The following is a 21,934-nucleotide window of genomic DNA, read 5'->3' on the forward strand; positions in this document are numbered from 1 at the left end:
GTGGGGGGGTGATGCTATTGGCATCTAGTGGGCATTTCATGATGCTGCTAAATATTCCACAATGCACAGGACAGTCCCCCAAATCAAATAATTATCTGACGGAAAATGTGAATAGTGCAGAGGTAGAAAAACCCTGTGGTAACCTACTTGGCAGTGGAAATGTGGGGGATGGAGACTTAAGGACAGAATTTGCTTTAAAAAAGTAATATGTTTTAGGGAAATATATCTAGCATTGATGTGTAGTAGATAAATAAGAGCATGTATTCTCCAAATGTTCAGTTCTTTTCTGACGTCACATTCTTACCACCTAAATTATCTGAAGGAAGCAAATATGTACTTTAATACAAAACTCATTTCATACCTCCTATAGCCACCAATACCCTTCCTTTTTCCTGTGTTGGATGGAATTATTTAAATAACAAGAAGCGGCAGAATTTGGGTTCACTTTAAGGTTTCTTTGTTGCGCTTAATGCGAAAGAGGCACACCAATCCCGAAGAAACCCGTAACACAACTCAACAGGTATGTTGCTTCCTTAACTCCAAAATGCTGGTTCAGGATGTAATCTAACCCCCCATCCTGGGATGCCTTACCTAACTCACACGTGTTCACTCAGGGCCTCAGTTCATCAAAGGTGGTGCACTCTGGGGTGCCATCCTCTGCATTTTTAAAACTCCCTGACCCTGGACTTCCCTGATGCCTTATCCTCCTCTAAACCCAGTGCCACTTACCCAACCCTTTCACCTCCAGTTCACGTAACCTTTCTTTCCAAAAAGCTTTCTGCGCCAAGCCTTCAGTTCACTTTCTTCTTGTGGTCAGGAAAGAGTACCCCTTGCGTCTGGTACTCTTAGAACCAGACTCCTCAAACCCTTTCCCATAACATCATCCACTGGGAACTTTTGTGTAAATTAGAAAACGGCCATCCTCTGCCTCCCCAGGGCCAGGGCCTATAGCTTGGTATCACTTGAAAGGCAACCAGCCCTGACACTACCCTTTCATCTCCGTCCCACACCCTTCTACTCAGTTCAAGACCATTTCAATAGCTCCAAGGGCCCTAAACACATACTTTTGGACGCCCGGCCCAAATTACATAAAATATATGAACCCACATTCTACATCAAATATAATTCTTAAGTATATGGGTTACGTTCCAGTTAATAGGTTACATTTGGATACATTTATTAATTTCTATTTGGAACTGATTTTCCCTTTTGGGGGTCAAAACATTATTTCTGGCTTCCAGAAAGTTCGTGGGCTGGCACTAGTGTCTCTAGGACTCAGGGGAGTGAACAGACCTGCGTCATGCGTCAGTCTTCCACCATCCCGGTCACCTCACCGCCCGCCCACCGTCCGCCTCCGCGCCGCGCGTCTCCTCACCACCCCAGCCACGCTCGCTCTCTCCCTCCTCCACCAGCATCCCCCACCTCCGTCGGCCTCGCCCAGCCAGGCTCCCACCTCCCCCGGTGCCAGACGAGCCCGCCGAACCACCCTGCTCGCCTGGGCCTCCGGTTAGCTCTAAGCGCGCTGATTGTCGGGCCTCGAGGTCTCCCTACCGCCCCGCCCCCTTCCCTTTCCGCAGGCCTCCGCGGAATTCGCGGGCGCTCAAATCCTACTCCCGGATCTTCGCTCCACCCCGCCCACAGGCTCTGCCCCGTCCCGCCCCACCCTGCGCAGCGTGCCGGTCCCCAGCTCCGCCCCGCTCCCGCCCAGCCTCCTCCGAGATCCCAGTCGCGCACCGCTGTACTCCCGGTTGTACGCGCCCAGTCTCCCTCAGGCCCCGCCCCCAGACCACGCCCCCGTGCTCTTCCTTACTGCGCGGGCTGAGCTCCGCAGCCCCGCCCAAGGGCCTTTCCCTAGGCAAGCGCCCGAGCACACGCTACTTACCCTCCCCCAGCTAAGCTGGCTCCCTGGGGCTTCTGAGACCCACGGGACCCGCCCTCGCAAGAGCACGCACGCGCAGTCCCCACCTCTCCCTGCTCAGAGCCCTAGGCCCTCAGGTCGCCAGCCCCGGGTCCGGCCCCGCCTCCAAGCGCGACCCCGCCCCTCATGCCGGGTATCGCGCAAGCGCGCCTCCCCTGCCCAGCCATCCCCCCGCCCCCGACGGCCCCGCGGTCCCAAGGCGCAGGTCGCCCCCAGCCCCCTCCCTTCTCCCGCACACTCTCTGTCCCACCCTCCCTAGCTTTGTGCCGGGGGCGCGGAGCCGCTTCCCCCTTCAGCCGCGCCGCGGGAGGAGGGAGCCGTCAGCGAGGAGCTGCTGCTGGCTGCCCCAGGCAGGGGCACAGGTAGGTGGCGGCCGCGGGCTGGGCCGCTCACCGAGCCCGGGGCTGCGAGTGGGGGCGGGTGTGAGGTTTGAGGGAGGGGTGGAATGGGGGGAGGGGAAGACCGAGAAGGACGGGGCTGGGGTGTGGTTGGGTGAAAGGTGTGAGGGTCTAGGGTTGTCAGAGACGGGTTTAAGGGTGGAGTTGGGGTGCTGGGGTAGTGTATGGGGGCGTGTGAGACTTGGGGTTCGGGGCCTGGGTGGGAAAAGGGAGCAGGATTAGCTTGGGTGGATTTGGGGAGGGACATGCGTGGGAATTTAGAGAGAGAGGGAGAATTGCAGTACTGGGGAGGGGGAAAAAGTGGGATTAGAAGAGTGCAAGGAGGAAAGGATCTAGGATGGGAATAGGAGAAGGGGTGGGGTTTTGGGGGCACGGAGAAGTTGTTGGGGCTGTGAAGTTGGGCATAGTGAGCGTGAAGGATTTTGAAGGTTGAGGGCAGAAGACCAGGAAAAAGATGGAGAGTTTGGGGTCCTGGGAGAGGGAATCTCAGAATGGGAGGAAGGGAGGAGTACATGGTGAAGGACAGAGGAAGAGTGCATGGGGGTTAGAGAGGGCGCTGGTGGAATGGTGTGGGGGGAAGGAAGGAGAGCCAGGTGGAGGTGGGCTTGCAGCTGGGCGACAGGGAGCCGTATTTCAGAAGGGATGGAAGGATTGGAAGGGCGTGAGGTTTGAGAGGTGGGGGCAGGGGAGCTGGGCGTGGGTGAAGGGGGTGGATTAGGAATTTTGGTGTGGAGATTGGATCTTGTGTGAGAAGCTTAGAGTTGGCAGGTAGAAAAGCTGTGAAATGTCAGGGTGTAGGAGAGATTGGCCTGTTCTAAGAGGGAAGTAAGGAGCTAGGTATGGTGAGAAGGCAGGTAGGAAAGTGCAAGTTATAGGACAACAGAAATAAGTTGAAAACTGGATAATGGTGGTGACCCAGAACAATAAACTTGAGATTGTTAGTTGGTTATTGGTGGTTTGGAGCTAGTTTCTGTTCAGGTTTTTATGTTAGAAACTTTCTTCAGAATACTGCATTTTCAAATAAACCAAGGGTGTCTGCAGCCTTGGGATGACGGCCATGGATTGACAGGTGTTTTCCTGGTGTGTGGATTTGGGTAATTTCTGCCCTGGCAGAGGAAGGAGGGGAGGCCTCAGTGTAGCTCTGTCCTGGCTCTGTTCCCACCAACTCTTTCCTCAGTTGTCCACTGTTTTTTTTATCTCCTCCCTCTCTCACCCCTCCCCCCCAGCTTGAGTCAGTGAATACCAGAGGGATCCAACAGGTGGGTGAGATTAATTTTTAACATTTTTTTATCCTTAAGGCTGATGTCATATTTTTATTCTTGAGAGACAGCATCATGCAGTGGCAAGAGCTTGAGCTTTGGAGTGATACAGCCTTGAGATTGAATTCTGGCTCTGCCACTTATTAGTTCTGTTTCTTAAGTTACTTTACGTCTCTGAGCGCCTTCATCTGTTAAATGGCGATCCTGACTTCGTAGGATTGTTGAGAATTACAGGAATCATTTAATATAGTGCCTAACAGTGCTTGGCAACTCAGTGGTAGCTTTCACACCCACTATTGTTATCATCATAATCTTACTATGATTAATATTCCTGGGGGATTGTTAACTTACTTTACCTACTAAAGTTAGGCGTTTTCTTCTCTTTCTTTTCAAATTAGATATCCATAGACTCAGCTCACAATTTTAATTGTCTGCTTCCCTGACTCTGTCCTTCCAGTCCACTTGACTGGATAGTCATGAGTCTTGCTTGGCAAACTGGCTTGAAGATCTAAAAAGCTGTTTAGTTATCAATTATTTTATCTTGCCTCTTATTCAAAGAGGCTGAAGAGAACTGAGTTTTTAATGTAGTAAGGCTACATCTTATTCATTTGATGAAATGACATGCTTCATGGTAACTTTGGCTCATTTGTGGTGACCAAATACTAGAACATGCACTATTGTAATAGTTTTCTATGAGGTTTTATGGGTTACAAAACTCCCTGTCTGGAGACAGGCTTAGAGGCTATCAGAATGCCCTGTTACTCTGTCGCTCTAATATGAAGTATAGCTAATACAGATCTCCACTGGACATTGTTATTCTTTCACATACCAATTACTTAAATTTTCCAGTTCATGTAGTATTTGTGCCATGGTATAGAATAGGCCCTGTCTCCTGAGGGGCTCCCTTATAATAGACCACTCTGTGTAACAGCCAGGCACAAGCAAAGTCAAGTTACAGAAGCTTTGTTTGGAATTTTCTCACCTTTATGGTTCTTAACCTTGAAAGGCTTAAACATTAATTCAATTCTTAGATCATTTTATAGTACTTCACAAACTCTCAGGAAGCTCCTTACTGTGAGAGTGCAAGATGCACAAATTTAGTAGTAGAAATCAAAGGTCACCAGGATTTCCTGACCATGGTCAGTTCCTCAAGTATCATAGTTGAAGCACAGAGAGCCCTTGGGGTTTCTGGACAGATGATGTGGGCTTACTCTTCAGGAAATATTTGATTTTTTTCATCGTTTAGAAAGAGAACTAGCATTTGATGAGTAATTTAAAAGTAAAATATAGCCAGAACTGTGCCGTTTTTGAAAATGATCCATGGAAGCCGGAGCTGCCAGGATTTGGGGCAGCCTGGGTAAGTGTCCTCACTTTGGTCCCAAGCTGCTTGTGCCCTCTGCTGGATGGAATCAGATTTTTCTGATTTTCACCGGAAGTGGTCATCCATTCATCCATTTGTCCATTTTACTCCAAAGTTTATGGAAGACACTATTGCAGGTGATGGTTATGGGTACTACAGATAGGCAGACCCTATTTCGTTGCCAGGAAGTTTATAGTGTGCTGATTACTTATAATATGTTCCATGGAATTTGTCTTTCTACTTTTAAAATTAAGTCATTCTTGTTTGGGGCCATATCTGGTATCTACTTTCTGGTCTACAGGTAGAGTAGGACTCTGAATGTCCAAATCCAGAGATAAAGACCGAAAGGGATCTGCTTTATCTCCTTATCAAGATTAAGCTCTGTGAGACTGAAGGGGCCAGGTGCTTACCCCTGGAAGAAAAGCTTAGAATAAGTGAAGTATCTCCTCAGCAGCAGGCACTGAATACTGGCGAGAGTATGGGTTATGAGAGCCAGCCAATTTTTTTTTCTGGTTTTTAGATTTTTTTTTCCTCCCTGGTAGTACCAGTAGCAATATACTCCCATCATCCTCTTTGCTTCTACCACCTGCAAAAGGGTCTGGCGAGTGGGGGAGGAGTCTGCAGCTGTTGCCTGGTAGAGGAGCTGGCTCCTAGCAACAGTATCAGCAGGCCTTGCAGCTCAGAGTACTAAGTCTGTCCCTTTGAGGTCTCACCCTTCCTCTTCATTTGGTTCAGCAAATATCTGTTGAGGACTTATTCAAGCTAGGCTCTGTGTTGGGCCTGGAAAAGAAAAGAGAGATGAATCAAGTTAAGTGTCGTGTACTCAAAGGGCTCACAGCTTTGGAAATATTAGCAAGTGAACGGACAGTACACAGTGCAAGGTGCTATGTAGAAAGAGACATTGGTGCTCTGGGAAAACCAGACAGATGTGTGCACTAGTGCAGGGGTTAGGAAGTTTTCTCAGGAGAGGGATGGTGGTTGAGCTGAGTGTTAATGATAACTAGGAGTTAGCTAGGTCAGGGAAGCAGAGAAGGATGTTCCAGCCAAAGGGAGCAGGATGTGCAAGGGCCAGTGAGACGAGAACACAGCCAACTTACCTGGGTCGTATGGCTTAGCCAGAGAGTAGGGCATAAGGAGATGAGCAGGGAAGAGCGAGGCTCTCGGGCGTGGCAGGGCCCTCTTTTCTGATGTGCTTTTATACACATAATTATCCTCAGGAGAAACATGGATCATACTGATACCCACAAACAGGATCAGTGTTTGATCTCCAGAGACTCAGCATTTTTGATCACTGACTTGATTGATTGTTGACACTTTTAAGTGGCTTCAGAGCTACATCTAGCCCTGCATTGATGCAGAAGAAACTGGGTTTGTTCACTCTAGAAGTCAGTCAGAGTCTTTTAGAGATAATAGCAGCTTTTTGACCTATATTATATTAAGTTTTACCTAAAAATTGTAGCAATAATAATCATATACTTTCATTTTATTTAACTTGGCAATTTCTCGAATATTTTGAAACCTCACAGTTCCTCAGGAAAGCAAGTGTTTATTTCAGTTAGCGCTTGGACACAAAATGTCACCCATATGATTGCATAAATACCCTGCTGTTTTTTTTTTTTACCCTGCTGTTTTTGATATGTTGCCTTACTTCGGAAGTGCCAGCTAACTGAAGAAGTTAAGGCACAAGAGCTAACTAAAAGCTATTCTAGCCCTTGGAAGCATCACACCTTAATAGCTTTTAGTTAGCTCTTGTGGTGGAGGTCTTTATTTGTGGATCCAAAAAACCATGTTGCTTGTGGTCTGTGTAAGGTTTAGCAAAGGAGTAAACTTTAGTTCCATGAATATCTACTCAGGGACTATTACATGCCAGAGCACTATGTTGTTAGGGTGGATGAATTAAACATGATCCTTGCTCTCAAGGAGCTCAAATCAGCAGAACACGCCCAGAAATAAATCAGTAGCAGAACTGTGAGCCAAGTGCAATAAAGAAATGTGTGGAAGGTGCCAAGGTAGCAAGGGAGTTATTAGTTTCTAGCCTTTGTTCTGTGTGTAAACATGTTTTAAAAAACAGAAATAGTTGGACTTCCCTGGTGGCACAGTGGTTAAGAATCCGCCTGCCAATGCAGGGGACACGGGTTTGAGCCCTGGTCCAGAAAGATCCCACATGCCTCGGAGCAACTGAGCCCGTGTGCCACAGTTACTGAGCCTGTGCTCTAGAGCCTGCAAGCCACAACTACTGAGCCCATGTGCCACAACTACTGAGCCCATGTGCCACAACTACTGAGCCCATGTGCCACAACTACTGAAGCTCGCCTCCTAGAGCTCATGCTCCGCAACAAGAGAAGCCACTGCAATGAAAAGCCCGTGCACCGCAACGATGTGTAGCCCCCGCTCACTGCAACTAGAGAAAGCCCACGTGCTGCAGTGAAGACCCAATGCAGCCAAAAATAAATAAATAAAAATAAATTAATTAAAAAAAAACAAATAGTAAATTCCACGTGTACAATTTGTAATTTGCAAATCAATAAAAAATGTTATCATTTTAATGGCTGCATAACATTCCATGGTATGGATGTATCATCATTTATATAATAACACCCTTGTTGAACATTTAGGTTATTTTCGGTTGTTTTGCTAATATCAGCTGTGCTGCCATGACTTTCCTTGTAGGTGACTCTTTGACCACTTCTGTGATAACTCCCTTAGAGTGAATTTTAGAAATGAGATTTGAGCTGGCTTTTGAAAGATGAATAAGAGTTCACCAGATAGACAAGAAAAGGGGAAGCATAGGAAAGGGCTTCCAGGTCGAGGTAATAGAGGTAACCTCCAGTGCCATAGTTCACAGGCAACTGGTAAGCTTTGATTCCCCAAATCAGCTACAGGGCCTGCCTGGAAAGCTCATAAAACTCTGGGCACAGCAAGATGAAGTTACACGTTACAAATGGCATTTTAATTGGATTTGATTTCCTTGTGCCTTGCTTTTACAGTTGCAACCAAGGCAATGTCTTACTACCTCAACTCAGAAAACCACCTGGACCCAGGGCCTGTCTACGTGCGAGAAAATGGGCAACTGCACATGGTCAATCTGGCCTTGGATGGTGTCAGGAGTAGCCTGCAGAAGCCAAGACCTTTCAGACTGTTTCCCAAAGGCTTTTCGGTGGAGCTTTGCATGAACAGGGAAGATGATACTGCACAGAAAGAGAAGACTGATCATTTCATCTTCACATACACCCGGGAGGGGAATCTTCGGTACTCTGCCAAATCCCTCTTCAGCCTCGTCCTGGGCTTCATCTCTGACAATGTTGATCACATTGATTCCCTTATTGGCTTCCCTGAGCAGATTGCTGAAAAGCTGTTCTCTGCTGCTGAAGCCAGACAGAAATTCACAGAGCCAGGTGCAGGGCTCAGGGCTTTACAGAAATTTACAGAGGCCTATGGAAGTCTGGTGCTTTGCTCCTTGTGTTTGCGAAACAGGTGGGTGTTCTGATTACGATAGTGAGTATTTTATTGGGTGTGTGAATTCTGTCAAGCTATGGGGCTTAGTGGGCTTGGGCACTTTCCCCATCAAACAGCCCTTGAGTTCAGAATTTCCATACACGAAGTGGTAGGCCATTTTGAGAAAAATCATTGTCTTTCTCCCTTACCCTCCCAGACAACACTTAGGTTTATTTTGAAAACACTTTACAAGGATTAGTTGATTGCCACAGCTCCTCCATTAGGTAGTAAATACTCCTCTACCACCTTTTCTAGAAAGAGAAAATAGAAAAGAAAATGTGATTTGCTAAATATCTCTTGGTATGCTCTCGGGAATGTGAAGATTAGTAACCAAAGTTCCTGTCTCTATTCCAGTTTTCAGACCACTAGATATTGAGCATTAGATAAAAAGCAACTTTAGAAGAATAAGTGATTAAATATTCAAGTGTCTTAAAGTTTGGAAATTTTCAGTAAGGTCCCAACACCAGAACCAGGGTCTGTCTATTTTCTAACAAAGCAGATGTTTTCTCTTATCACCTGCCTTTGCTCATATACTTTTATTGATTTATTTAAAATTTTTATACCACCATCGTGTAAAATGACTTTCAAGGCATCTACTAATTAAAAAGAAAAACTTGAAAAAATACACAGAAAATTTAAACACAAACACAAAAAGGTATAACGTGGAACATAAGCCTCCCTCCCATCTCTCTCCTGTTTCCCTTCCCCAGAGGCAACTACTGTTATCAATTTCTTTTACATAATTCCAGAGATAATTCTGTACATACACATGCATGTATAGCTGTCCCCTTTGTTATACAAACGGCAGCACACACACAGTGCTCACACTGGTATGCACTTTGCTTTCTTCACGTATTTTGAAAATCATTTTCCATCAATATGTGTAGATTTTTAAGATAGCAGTATAGTATACCATTATATATATCTTTATACATTTGGGAATATACTCTATCTATAAATTGTGTTCTGTTTTTTTCTCCACGTACCATTATACCTTAAGTATTTCTCACAATAGGGAAGATGCTTTTTATCCATTTGTGATGTCTGCACACTGTTCCAGTGGTCAAATTGGATGAGAATAGCACTTCCATTCACATTTGATGAGCACATAAATTAATGTAGCATTTCTGGAAAGAAGCTTGGCAATATGTATCAAAAGCTTTAAAAATATTCATATCTTTTGTTTGACCCATTAATTCCATTTATTAAGAGTCTGTTCTAATTTCTAATGTAATAATCAGATATGAGAACAAATACTTTACATAAGGGTGTTCATTGTAGTACTATTTGTTATAGTGAAAATCTGAAAGCTGAATATCCAACAAGAGGAAATTAATTAAATAAATTATGGTACATTCATATAATGAAATAGTGTATAACTTTTAAGATAATATCCAAAGATCATTTAAAATGGTGTGGTAAAATGTTCATTATATAATAAATGAAAAAAATAAAAATAATATGTATGATCCCAATTTTGTTTGTAAAAAAAATAGGAAAATTTACATGTATTGCATATATAGGGGGGGAAAAAGAGAAGCCCACTGAAATGTAATTTAGGTAATGAGATTGAAGTTGGTTTTAATTTTCTTTATAGTTTTCCAGATTTTCTTAATTTTTTTCTCCAAGGAATGTGTATTACTTTTATAATCAGAAAAATATAAGAAACATTTTTAGCAATCTTTTGGCTCATATTTTATTGCAACAATTACAAATAAGACAATGCTGCCTTATTCAGATATAAGAGTAAGATTTTTCAGTTGTGATCAAAAACTTTCATTCTTTTGAACCCTCAAAGGAAAATAGGAAGAAGGCAGGAGATTTGGGTTTGCATTTGCAATTCTCAGCTGAAGCTGCAGCAGCAAAGGTTTTACCAGCATGAAAGGGTTCAGGTCATGGGGAAAGAGCTTGAGAAAATAATTGAAAAATAAGATAATCGTGTAGGTACAGGCACTTGCTTTGTGGGGTTGGGTCACAAAGCTGCCTGCCAAAAGGAGAAGCCAGTGCAACTGGGTTTCAACCCTACAAAACTGTCTCCTCCCTGTGATTTTTAATCCCACCGGTGGTCACAGGGAGGCAAGTATTTGCCTTAAAATATCACCCTGTGTAACCGAAGTAATTATAATAGCTACCATTTAATGAGGGCCTATGAGATGCCATTTACTTTTGGAACATTTTTTCTGATTTTCTTAATAGTCCTTAAAGGAAGTGATCATCAGCTCCATTTTCTAGCTGGAGAAATTGAGGCTCACAGAGGTTAAGTAAGTTTCTTACAATCATACAAGTAATTAGCATTGCTGGAACCCAAACTCAGGTCTGACACTAAAATATCTGTGCTGTTTCTGTTGCTTCTCCACTATACTCTTCTGAACTTTTTAAGGGGCAAGTTGTAAGACTAATTTTGAGCGAGACCCTAGAGCTTCAATTACATCCTAGATAAGCATGTAGTAGTGTCTGTGGTTTTGCATGTTCGTTTCTCAGCTTTGATTTTTGTAATGTTTGTTAATCATGTTATACGTTTTTGTGTCCTTCCCAGATAACCCTTGTTTCAGAATTACTAAATATCTTTTGGTTAACTGATCAAAGGATGTGTGTTTTCCTTTCTGTAATTGCCAGTAATTCCCCAAATTCCCATTAACCCACTTCAACTCTGTGATTGGAAGATGGAAAACAGCAGCTTTATTTACAATGCAATTAAAATATGTCTGAGTAAATAAGGCTCATTTGTGTACCCAGCTGAGCTCAGTCACCAGGCAGCTTAGAGGGGGTATCAGTGCCCCAGGCCATCTGTACCCAGCAGTCAGGCCAGCGATCAGCTTCAGTATATCTTATTCTGATTGGAAGTAGGAAGAAAAGAGATCTAACTCCCTTCTTGTCCTTGGATTATTCAGTGCTGTTTTTGGTAATTATGATTCTGGCAACAGTAGAGAAATGTGAACACTTTTAAGTATAACCCCACTGATCCTAGCTTACCATCTCGCTGTGGAAACTTCTAGACATCCATGAGAAAAGTGGATGAGAAAGGCATGCTCTTGCCCACAAGCATTTCCCTGTTCTCTTAGACTCCTCTCCTGTTTCCTGTCACTTCTAATCCCTTTTCATTTTTTCTCACTGACATCATATGAAATAGATGGACAACTAGAAAGCAGGGTGGAGGCTATAGCCTGGGCTGTGCAGTGTCTTTTTGATCTTCTTTTCCTCTCCAGAGGCCTCCTGATACTTCCCGATAGCAGATTGGCAAGGTGCCCCAGTGTAATTAAAGTGTTCATGCTCACAGGTTTGCCTTAATAACCATCTAGTTTAGAGTGAGTTCTTATAATAGTCATGCTGCACATACTTTTGGAGTAAAGTTAGCAGGATAACAGTGGCACAGTGACGTGGGCAGCTACTCAAACTTGTGTTTGAATAGAAAAGATAAAACCTGACTGTCAAATATATCTTGGTATGTTCTTGGGGATGTGCTGGTTAGAACCCAGAATTCTTGGCCTGTTCCAGTTTTCAAAGCACTAGATACTGAGCATTAGATAAAAAGCAACCTTAAAGGAATGAGTGATTAAAATTTCGAGTATTCTAAAGTTTGGAAATTCTCTGATGAAATCCCAGCACTGACACCAAGGTCTGTCTGACCAAAGAAGATTTTTTCTCTCGTGTCCTGCCTTTGCTCATATGTTTTTATTTATTTATTTAAAGTTTTTATTCCACCATCACATAAAAAGATTTTTAGCTTAAAAAATTCAACCTGTGCCTACATAGTAATCAGTAAAGTCTGCTTATTACATAGTACCTTGTCCTGATGGAATGTTGATGTGTCACAAAGCCACAAATGGTGATGTTTTAAAAGAAGGAAAAGAAAAGCTGTTGATTGCTCTCCACGCCCCACAGATATCTGGTGATTTCAGAAAAACTCGAGGAGATTAAGTCTTTCCGGGAGCTGACCTGCCTGGATCTATCCTGTTGCAAGCTTGGAGATGAGCATGAACTTCTAGAACATCTCACCAATGAGGCCCTGTCTAGGTATTGACCTGCCACCATTTGTAGATGAATTGTTTTGTTTCTTTTTTTAAAGGATGATCAATTGGGATCATCTTGAAGAATGTTGATTACTTCCCAATCCTGTGTTTATTTGCTAATTCTTTTTTCTAAAACGATTCAATCTTCATTTACTTGGTACAAGCAGTATAGATTGGACAACTCTTAGGAAAGTAAGTCACTAGGTTCTTTACCTCAATAAACTTTATTTCAACATATAATACTTGACGCTACCTGTGTTGAAAAATGATTTTGCCGTGGTTTATTCTAGCAAGAGATGAGAAGTTATACAGTTTCTACAGTCATTATCATTTTCTATTTTAACTGCTAATGAACTGTAAATTATTTAAAATGTGAACTATTAAAAGACAGCCAAATAAATCCTTTTCAAGAACCTTAATTTAAAGAAATCATCCAGTTCATACCATTCACAAATAGTCCGACTGATCTCAGTATGGCCAGCAGAGACAAGGCAGATGGATTCCTTTGTGGTTTAATAAACACCCAGAAGGATAACAGTACTACAAACCTGAGTCTAACCTGTTTCTTGGGGCCTGCCTAGGACAGTGACACCTACCTACTGCCCTGTACAAAGGTTTTTTTTTTTTTTGAATTTTATTTTTTTATACAACAGGTTCTTATTAGTTATCTGTTTTATACATATTAGTGTATATATGTCAATCGCCATCTCCCAATTCATCCCAGCACCAGCACCACACTCGCACCCCCGCCACTTTCCCCGCCTCAGTGTCCGTATGTTTCTTCTCTACATCTGGGTCTCTATTTCTGCCCTGCAAACCGGTTCATCTTGTGCAAAGGTATTTTTGTACAAGGTTAGTAAAGGTTTGGATTTCTTGAGTGTGGGACAGTGGAACACATTAATAACACCAGTTACAGGTTAGCTGAATGGATTGGGTTATGTCTGTACCTTATAAACCCAATCTGAGAATTGGATTTATAAAATAATTAGAATGAAAGAATTGTGCTTTGCATAAAGAATTCTCATAGGAGTTCTTAGCAGACTTTCCCAGTATATTTAGAGTGGTTTTGGTTTTCACACAGCATTTGTCAGGAATGCAGCTTTTGTGATAAACAAGTGTATTTATATCCTTAATGCAGTCCCTGTTTACCTCATTCCATCATATACCTTTAGTGCCCTCTGCCATCTGAGACTAGTACTACATGACACTTTGATCGGTAAGTTAACCCTCACTTAGCAACTGAAGTAGCACCAAAATATCTTTAACTTTATTAAATGCATTATGTATGAAATAGCAGAGGTTAGAAGATATATTTTTGAATGAAATTTATGAAAGTATGTTCTCATGACTAGACTTTCTCAAATGCTCTTTAAGTAATTTACTTATGGACTTTGTTTTCTAGTGTAACTCAACTCCACCTGAAGGATAATTGTTTATCTGATGCCGGGGTGCGGAAAATGACGGCACCAGTTCGAGTGATGAAAAGAGGCCTTGAAAATCTAACATTATTAGATTTATCTTGTAAGTTTTATTAGAAGTTATAGATGATTAACGTTGGAAGAATGGACTTAGAAATCATTTAGTTCTTCCTCTTTGTTTGAGAGGTGATAAAATTGAGGGGAGGTGACTTTCTTAGGTGCCACAACAAGTTAACGGCAGAGCAGGACCTAAAGCCAGAGGCTCTTGACTCCTGGCCAAATACCTTTCCTGGCATGGTGCCACCTCTGTGAGGTAGTAAAAGCCCTTACAGATTCACCCATGCCACTTACTCTCTGCAGACAGGGCGACCTTTCATCATATTCACAGCATATATGAAGGACGTTTGGCTCATTTTTACTTTCTTTGAGTTGCTGATCTATAGTGTCTGTCAGCTAGGTCATTTTTTATCAATAATTGCTTGGTGAAAATCAGGATGAAATTCACAGTTTTGATAACTTGCACAGAATGAACCAGTTATTGACTCCAGTAGTAGAAAGAGGGTAAGATCATTTATGATTTAACTGAGCATTTATTAAATATGTGGCAGGATGGTATGGTGTCAAAAAAATAGAAAGAGCAGGGGTTTGAGGTCAGAGGACACTCCTTGCTCTGCTACTGTGTGCCCTTGTGCAAGTTATTTAACCTCTCTGAGCCTTGGTTTTGGCTTGTGTGAAATGAAGATAATAATGAATGCCCTCCCTTCCTCCCAGGGAAGTCTATTCATTTAACAAATATTTTTGGAGTGTCTACAATGTGCCAGGCACTGTGCTCATGGTCTTTAGGACTCAGTGCTAAATGCAGTACTCTCTGATATGAGAAGGTGATATGTAAGAAAGGATTAAAAAAAAATGCAGGTTAGTAAGACATTAATAGTCTTTGTGCCTCAGTATCCTTGAAAATCTTTTTAAAAGAAATCTTTTACTTTGGACGTAAAACGGCTGTGAACAAAGTCTAATATACCATTCTAATACATGTTTACGTATGTTGTTTTCATGTGGTTCCAAATTAAACCCTTTGGAATAACTATCTGGTTCATTAATTTTTCTGCTAACCCCCAGCTCCTAGAAAGTTAAAGCTGTGAAGGATGTTAAGGATCATCCAGCGTAGCTCCTTCACATTACAATAGGAAAGATAAGATTTCTACATTCAATTTACTCTGAAAAGCTTGTTCATTCAGTATTTTCTATTTTATCATTGTTTGGCCTTTTTTCCTGAGCTTATTGTTGGCATTGTAGCAATACTTATAACTATAACAGAATACTATCTATGTTTTGACATTTAGGTAACCCTGATATCACAGATGCAGGAATTGGATACCTCTTTTCTTTTAGAAAACTAAACTGCTTAGATATCTCTGGGACGGGACTCAAGGTAAGACTTCCACTCCCTTCTCTTGCTTTTCCAGACTTACAATTTGATATTTTGCTTCTGCTTATTGGCATTTAGAGAGGACTGGGATCTGTGATGGTGTTTATTTCCTACTGAAGGCAAGTAGGAGTTAACCAGATGTGTGTGCATTAGTGTTCTGGTTTTCCCTTACTAGGACGTCAAAGCTGTCAAACACAAGCTTCAGACCCACATAGGTCTCGTTCACTCCAAAGTGCCTTTGAAGGAATTTGATCACAGTAACTGCAAGACAGAGGGCTGGGCTGACCAGGTAAGGCAGATATTTTCTCCTACAGTTAATGTGGCTTCATTTTAATTCCAAGTGTCTTATTCAACACTTGAACAAATGTTAATCCTCTTGGTATTCCTTGGCTGAATTGTCATCTTCAGTCGAATCCGAGATACTGATGGCCTGGTAACTAACCCAGTTACTTAAGAAAAGGTGTTAGGTGCCAGTCCTTAAATCTCATGCTCTGGTTGCTAGATTGTGCTTCATCCATATGGGACCTGGAAGAAAACGCCTTCTTATAAATGACTCAGAAAATAAATGAATTCTTGCTTGCTATGCAAAAAAGCAGTGTGAACCAACTTCACAAGGACAGATTCTCTTAGCAGTGTGTGTATACTGGAAAGAGAATAAGTCACACTGATAAGAATTCAAATCTAACTCTTTCCCTTTTGGGGGCAAATTTCTTAACTCTTAGTGAAGAAACCTTTTTTTATCCTGAGCTCTCCCATTTTCTTTCTTTCTTTTTGAAGTTTTAAATTATGTACAAAGAACTAGGACTGTTTGGAAAGGTAGATGTCCTGGATGAACCATTCAAGGAAGTTCACTTAGTCCAACTCAACGAAGCCGATATCCTCCAAGTACTGGCAGAAACACGGGTGACACATATTGAGGCCATATTTCCAGATCAGACTATGCTAGTTTGAGCACACTGAGCCCTTCCATATTCAGCTTCTTAGCTGAACTTTGATGCTCTCTTGTCTTTTTGATGGTCTTCCTTAAGTTGGTAAAGTACAGACTTAAGTAGAGAGTCAGAAGGTAACCAAGTAATAGAGCACCAGTAGATGCCAGCCTCCCTGTGGCTGGTGCCTTTCTCCTTCAGATGCTATAAACCAATGTTTATTGCTGGAGGCCTAGAGGAACCACCAAACTTTTTGATCTGGATCCCTCCTTGGCTCCAAGCAATAACGCATGGTTGTGGACCTATCCAACCACCTGATTGTAGCATCACCTCCCTATAAGTAAGCAAGAAGGGGTGCTGGTGAATCAGTGTTTCAGAAGCACTTTGAAGTTTGTGAAAATGCATGCTGAAATAATACAACAGTTCATTGCCAGACAAAGTTTATAGTGCTGGAAGAATCCTAGATACATCCAGTAGACTTGGGGCAGGTGTGGGATGGTCTTACAAGGGCTTGATGTAGTTTGGTTATGGTAGCAGGTGACATGGTGGAAAGAGCATAGGCTGTAGGGTCAGAGGCCTGAGTTTGGGATCCTGGCTCAGCAACCCAATAGGGATATGACTTAAGGCAACTTTGAGTCTCTTTATTTATCTGTAAAATGCAGAAACCAGGACCTTTCTTGCAGAGCTAAGGATGAAGTAAAATACCTAACAGCCTGGACTGAAAGCACTGTGCAGTCTCATCTGGGCCCTAGGACTTGGCAGCAGTGCTTTATCTATCTTTTGTTGATCCTTATTGAAACTGTTTCAGGCTGACTCCATCCTCCTCCTGCCTCATTCTCAGAAGGTGACACAGAAAAATGAGGCCATCTAACAGGAGTCCTTTACTTCCCTCTGTCTCAAAATTTCTACAATTCTGCAACATACCCCACTTCCCTCCTATCTAAGGGAACAGGTATGCCGCTTTATTCCAGTGATAAGCCCTTTAGTGGCCTCTTTTCCTTTCAGTTCTGCTCCCCGAGATCTCCAGCTTACTCTGTGATATTTTACTTATAATTTCCCTCTACTGCCCCACCACTACATCTTCAATCTCACTCTCTGTTGACCATTTTCTTTATGTGTATAAACATGTTACTTCTATTCTCACATGTTCTTTATCCCCCATTGCGATTGTGAGCTGTTTTCTTTTCTCATCTTCCCACCTCCTCACTGCCTACTCAGTTCTTAATCCCTTGTAAGCTAGTTCTGGCCCTCACGGCTCTGCTGCAGGTGTTGTCCTGAAGGTGGCATGTGATCTCATTATTCACCTTCCTTGGCTTTTCTGCAGTTCTGATATAAACATGCATGCCTTATGCTTTTTCTCTCTGGCCTTCCTGCTCAGTATCCCCTAACTTTCTCGCTTCTCCCTTTAGCTCTTGCTGATTCCTCATTTCCTCTTCTCCTCTTCTCTTCTAACTCCACCCACTCTCCTGGTGATCTGAACTGTTCTCAGAGCCTTCACTGTCCCTGCGGGAATGATATCACCTTCTCTTACACGTTAGACCTGTTCCTAAATATTCTCCATAAATCTCTGCCAGGCACCTCAAATTCAGCTTGTCCAGAACCAGGCTTGTCTTCTTCTTCCCCATCCCCAAACAGCTCTTCCTAATTGACATTCTTATTTCTGTTAGTAGAAGCACAGTTTTCCTTATTGTCCCCTGAGCCACCAGATTCAGTTCATCTTAGCATTCTTTTAGATCTGTCCCCATTTTCCGTGCTCAGGGAGGTATCATAGAGGGGCTGACAACTAAGATTTATTGAGTGCTTCCTATATTCCAGACACTGCTAAACCCTTCATGTATGTTAATCTCATTTAATCCTCACAACCGCCCAGTGGGCTATGTACTATTATTAATCCCGATTTTACGGATGAAGAAATTGAAAGACAGAAATTAAATCACTTGCCAAGGGTCCCCTGGCTAGTAGTGGTGGAACTAACTCTGGAACAATATTCTTAAACTATGTGTTGTGCTGCCTCTGTGACCTGAAAATGTTTGTCTTGACTTTCTTTTATGATCATTTCATTGCATACCATGAGAAGTGCTGAATTTAAAGTGCTTGCTACTTGTGCTATATGTGAAATAATTGTTTATTTATGTGTAGTTTATACTAAACCAAATTTTCAAAAGAATTTATAGTAGCTTGTAATAAAAATACATTTGTAACAGTTAAAAAAAATGGAAACTGATCATGAAGTGTCATGAGAATATGGAAACATGGTCCTTTCACACACGTACAAGAGTGAGTTATAGTTGGTATAGTTTAAGGCATGAAAGTGAGTCTAGGAATGTGTGAAAAGTGTTATGACTAAGATTTTAAATTTTAGTATTTAGTTTAAGGATATGCAGTTTATTTCTAGATTGGAATAGAGATGAAAATAGGGAGTCAGCTTTGTAGATTTTTTCTGAGTCGTGCAAGTATGTATATCCAGCATGTTTGTATTCTGACCAACTCATGCCTTAAAACAGAAAATCCAGACTTGACTTGGTTCTTTTTCTTATCACCATCATCTGAAGTAAGATTACCATGGGGGTTTGTGTTCATGGAAAGAGAGGGGTGGGGACCAAGGAAAGCTTGAGATTTTGTTTGGATTCAAATCTTTCCAAATACATTTTAGATTGTTCTGCAGTGGGAGCGTGTGACTTCGGAAGCTGTGAAGCCACGAGAAACCTCGGAGCCTGGAACAGCTGCTCAGCATTTCTGTGAGAAATCCCCTTTCCTTTGGAGTGTTTTGCCCTTAGGTTATTTGCCCTTAAAGCACTTAGCTCATCTTCACTCAGTGGGAAAATTAATTATGATAGTATTGACTTAATTAGATCACTGAGACTTGTATTCTGTCAACACAGCTTACAGTGTAAGTTCACACTTAGCTTTGAGTACCAGCACCAGGAAAATAACTTATTAAATGTATGTATGATGTACCTATGTGCTTATTGACATCCCATCTTGTTCCAGAAAAAATTTGCAGTGGTACAAAAGTAGATGGATATAGAACATTAAAAAGGAATTAAAAGTGTAGCCAAAAGGGACAAGCAACCCAAGTGTCCATTGACAGATGAATGGATAAACAAAATGTAGTATTTGCATACAATGGAATATTATTCAGCCTTAAGGAGGAAGGAAATTTTAACACATGCTATAACATTGCTGAAATTTAGAGACATTCTGCTAAGTGAAATGAGCCAGTCAAAAAGACAAATGTTGTATGAGTCTTCTTATGAGATTCCTAGAGTGGTCAAGTTCATAGAGACAGAAAGTAGAATGGTGGTTGCTGGGGACTGACTGAGGTGAGGAGTGGTAGGGAGTTACTATTTAATAGATACCAAGTTTTAGTTTCCGGATACCAAGTTTTAGTTTCGCCAAGCTGAAAAAGTTCTGGAGATGGATGGTGGTGATGTTTGCACAACAATGTGAATGTACTTAATGTCACAACTATACACTTAAAAATGGTTAAAATGCTAAATTTATGTTATGTGTATTTTACAGTACTTTTTTTCTCTAAGGAGTTAAAGGATGAAATCGAAGTGAAGGAAAAATAAAGGTAGAAAAATAAGAAAAATTCAGGGCAAACCAAAAAATATAGGATAAGGTTGTATCATTTGCTAGAGTTGTGCCGCAAACTTGGCTGTTTTTAGAAGACAGAGTCAAGTCCAGATTTTGAGTAATAATAGCTGACGTTTTTTCAAGCTTTTACTATTGTGCCAAGCATTGTGCTAAGCCCCTTATGTTACTTTATCTTCACATCACCCTTATGAAATAGGTTTTATATCCCTCTAAAGATGAGGAAACTGAATCTCAGGCAAGTCACTTGCTCAAGGTCATTTATGCAGCAAGTGGCAGATCTGAGATTTGAATCCAAATCTGTGATACTCTCACGTGAGTGCATACCTTCAACCTGTGCTGGTGCATTTGCTGTAAGTTACTTTACAGGGCACTCAGTAGGGAATAAAATAAATCCAAACCTCACCCTGTTTGGGCCTCTTATCACTTCCCTTGGATCATCTTTCTGGACTTAGGCAGCCGTTAGCAGTGGCATAGGAAAGCTCATTGCCCTTCCGTTTGTCACCCTTACAGATGGGAAGCGGGCTCGAACAGAAGCCCCAGTGAAGTGTCACCTGGCAGACGCCCACATGAATTCTTCTGAGAAACTCCAGTTCTATAAAGAGAAAGCCCCAGATTGCCATGGACCACTGTTGAAACACGAAGCCCTCTCAAGCCAGGAGTCAAAGAAGAGCAAGAAGAGAGCTTTCGAGGAGCCAGAGAAGGAACAGAGCAACTCTTCACAGTCTTCAAAGCAGAAATATGTGTGTCTTGCTGTGGAAGACTGGGACTTGTTAAATTCCTATTGATTGGCGGGTATAAGTTGACCATTTTTCCCTCCAACTCTAATGTTCGAGGAAAGGGGGCTGATGATGTTTTCCTTTTCGTTTGAATTTACCTATGGCATTAGCATAGCAAGCGGATATTTCTACTTTTGTGGTGGGGGAGGGGAATGCTATGGAAGTATGTAATAATTTCTAATGTATATTTTCAATACATAGTAATTTTTTCAAATAAACGTTTTTGCTGTCCTTAGGTTCTCCTTGTGAAAAATAGACTGGAGCCACAGGAAGTAACACTTTGGTTTGGGACAAAGGCCATGTGAACTAACAAGGCAGCTTAGCGTCATTTGTTACTACTCCGGTTTGGCCCAGCCTCAAGTTAAGTGAGTTGTTTAAGGTCCGGAGCTTATAAGAACCAGAATTTATATTTCTTTCTGTCCAGCTGTAAAGCCCACTCTATTACATGGCCTTCTTAAATAATAGTTACCATTCATTAAAATCTCAAATATTAGGTCTATTAAGTAAACCACCAATTATCTTCACGATAGTCCTGCCAAGTAAGGATTATCACCTCCATTTATCAGATGAAGAACCTGAGACCAACGACTCACTTTAGACCAGTGCTTCTCAAGCTTTATTGTGCATGCAGATCACCTGGGGATTTTTTTTTTTTTTTTTGGCCACGCTCTGTGGCACGTGGGATCTTAGTTCCCCAACCAGGGATCGAACCCACGCCCCCCTCATTGGAAGTGAGGAGTCTTAACCACTGGACCCCCAGGGAAGTCCCCTGGGGATCTTTTTGAACTGTAGATTCTGATTCAGTAAATCTGGAGTTGGGCTTGACATTGAACATTTCTAACAGGTTTCCAGATGATGCTGGCGCTTCTAATTTGTGGGCTACACTTGGAGTAGCAAGGCTCTAGACCTTCATTGTCCAGTACCGTGGCCCCTACTCACATGTGGCCCCTGAACACATGAAATGTGGCTAGTCCAAATTGAGCTGTGCTGTAAAATGCATACTGGATATCACATATCAGAGTCCAAAAGTATGAATGAAAAAATCTCCATTTTTTTTTTTTTTTTGCGGTACGCGGGCCTCTCACCGTTGTGGCCTCTCCCGTTGCGGACCAACAGGCTCCGGACGCGCAGGCTCAGCGGCCATGGCTCACGGGCACAGCCGCTCCGCGGCATGTGGGATCTTCCCGGACCGGGGCACGAACCCATGTCCCCTGCATCGGCAGGCGGACTCTCAACCACTGCGCCACCAGGGAAGCCCAAAAAATCTCCATTTTTAAGTATTGATTACATGTTAAAATGGTAATTTGGGGGTTAAAATATTAACTTCATCTGTTTTTATTTTTCT

The 21,934-nt window shown here is 42.3% G+C and overlaps 2 protein-coding genes across 14 annotated transcripts in view; one reads left to right on the forward strand and one right to left on the reverse strand.

Annotated features, from left to right (window-relative positions):
* IFT25 (intraflagellar transport 25) overlaps positions 1-1,903 on the reverse strand; it is a 36,829-nt gene extending 34,926 nt beyond the window's left edge. For 3 of the 12 annotated variants that reach the window (XM_079943709.1, XM_079943706.1, XM_079943710.1), the window contains exon 1: positions 1,294-1,315. In XM_079943709.1, the coding sequence (XP_079799835.1) occupies positions 1,294-1,302 (9 nt within the window). In that variant the 5' untranslated portion in view covers positions 1,303-1,315. Of the gene's footprint in view, positions 1-361; positions 393-591; positions 649-729; positions 1,053-1,293; positions 1,320-1,422; positions 1,564-1,882 lie in introns of those variants that run through there. The other 9 variants (XM_079943717.1, XM_079943715.1, XM_079943713.1 and 6 more) reach the window with 9 other exon arrangements.
* On the forward strand, positions 1,889-21,666 carry LRRC42 (leucine rich repeat containing 42). Of its 2 annotated transcripts, XM_079943690.1 has the most exons (9): positions 1,889-2,280; positions 3,543-3,575; positions 7,923-8,409; positions 12,313-12,444; positions 13,843-13,961; positions 15,202-15,290; positions 15,463-15,576; positions 18,867-18,951; positions 20,324-21,666. In XM_079943690.1, exons 3-9 carry the CDS (start codon positions 7,937-7,939, stop codon positions 20,596-20,598), a joined length of 1,287 nt encoding a protein of 428 aa, XP_079799816.1. In that variant the 5' UTR covers positions 1,889-2,280; positions 3,543-3,575; positions 7,923-7,936; the 3' UTR covers positions 20,599-21,666. The 2 variants fall into 2 exon arrangements, with proteins under 2 accessions (XP_079799816.1, XP_079799815.1); XM_079943689.1 differs by lacking the exon at positions 3,543-3,575 and having other exon boundaries at positions 20,324-21,665.
* Positions 21,667-21,934: the final 268 nt, after the last annotated feature.

The sequence above is a fragment of the Stenella coeruleoalba genome (assembly GCF_951394435.1).
Source record: "Stenella coeruleoalba genome assembly, chromosome: 1".
Lineage (NCBI taxonomy): Eukaryota > Metazoa > Chordata > Mammalia > Artiodactyla > Delphinidae > Stenella > Stenella coeruleoalba.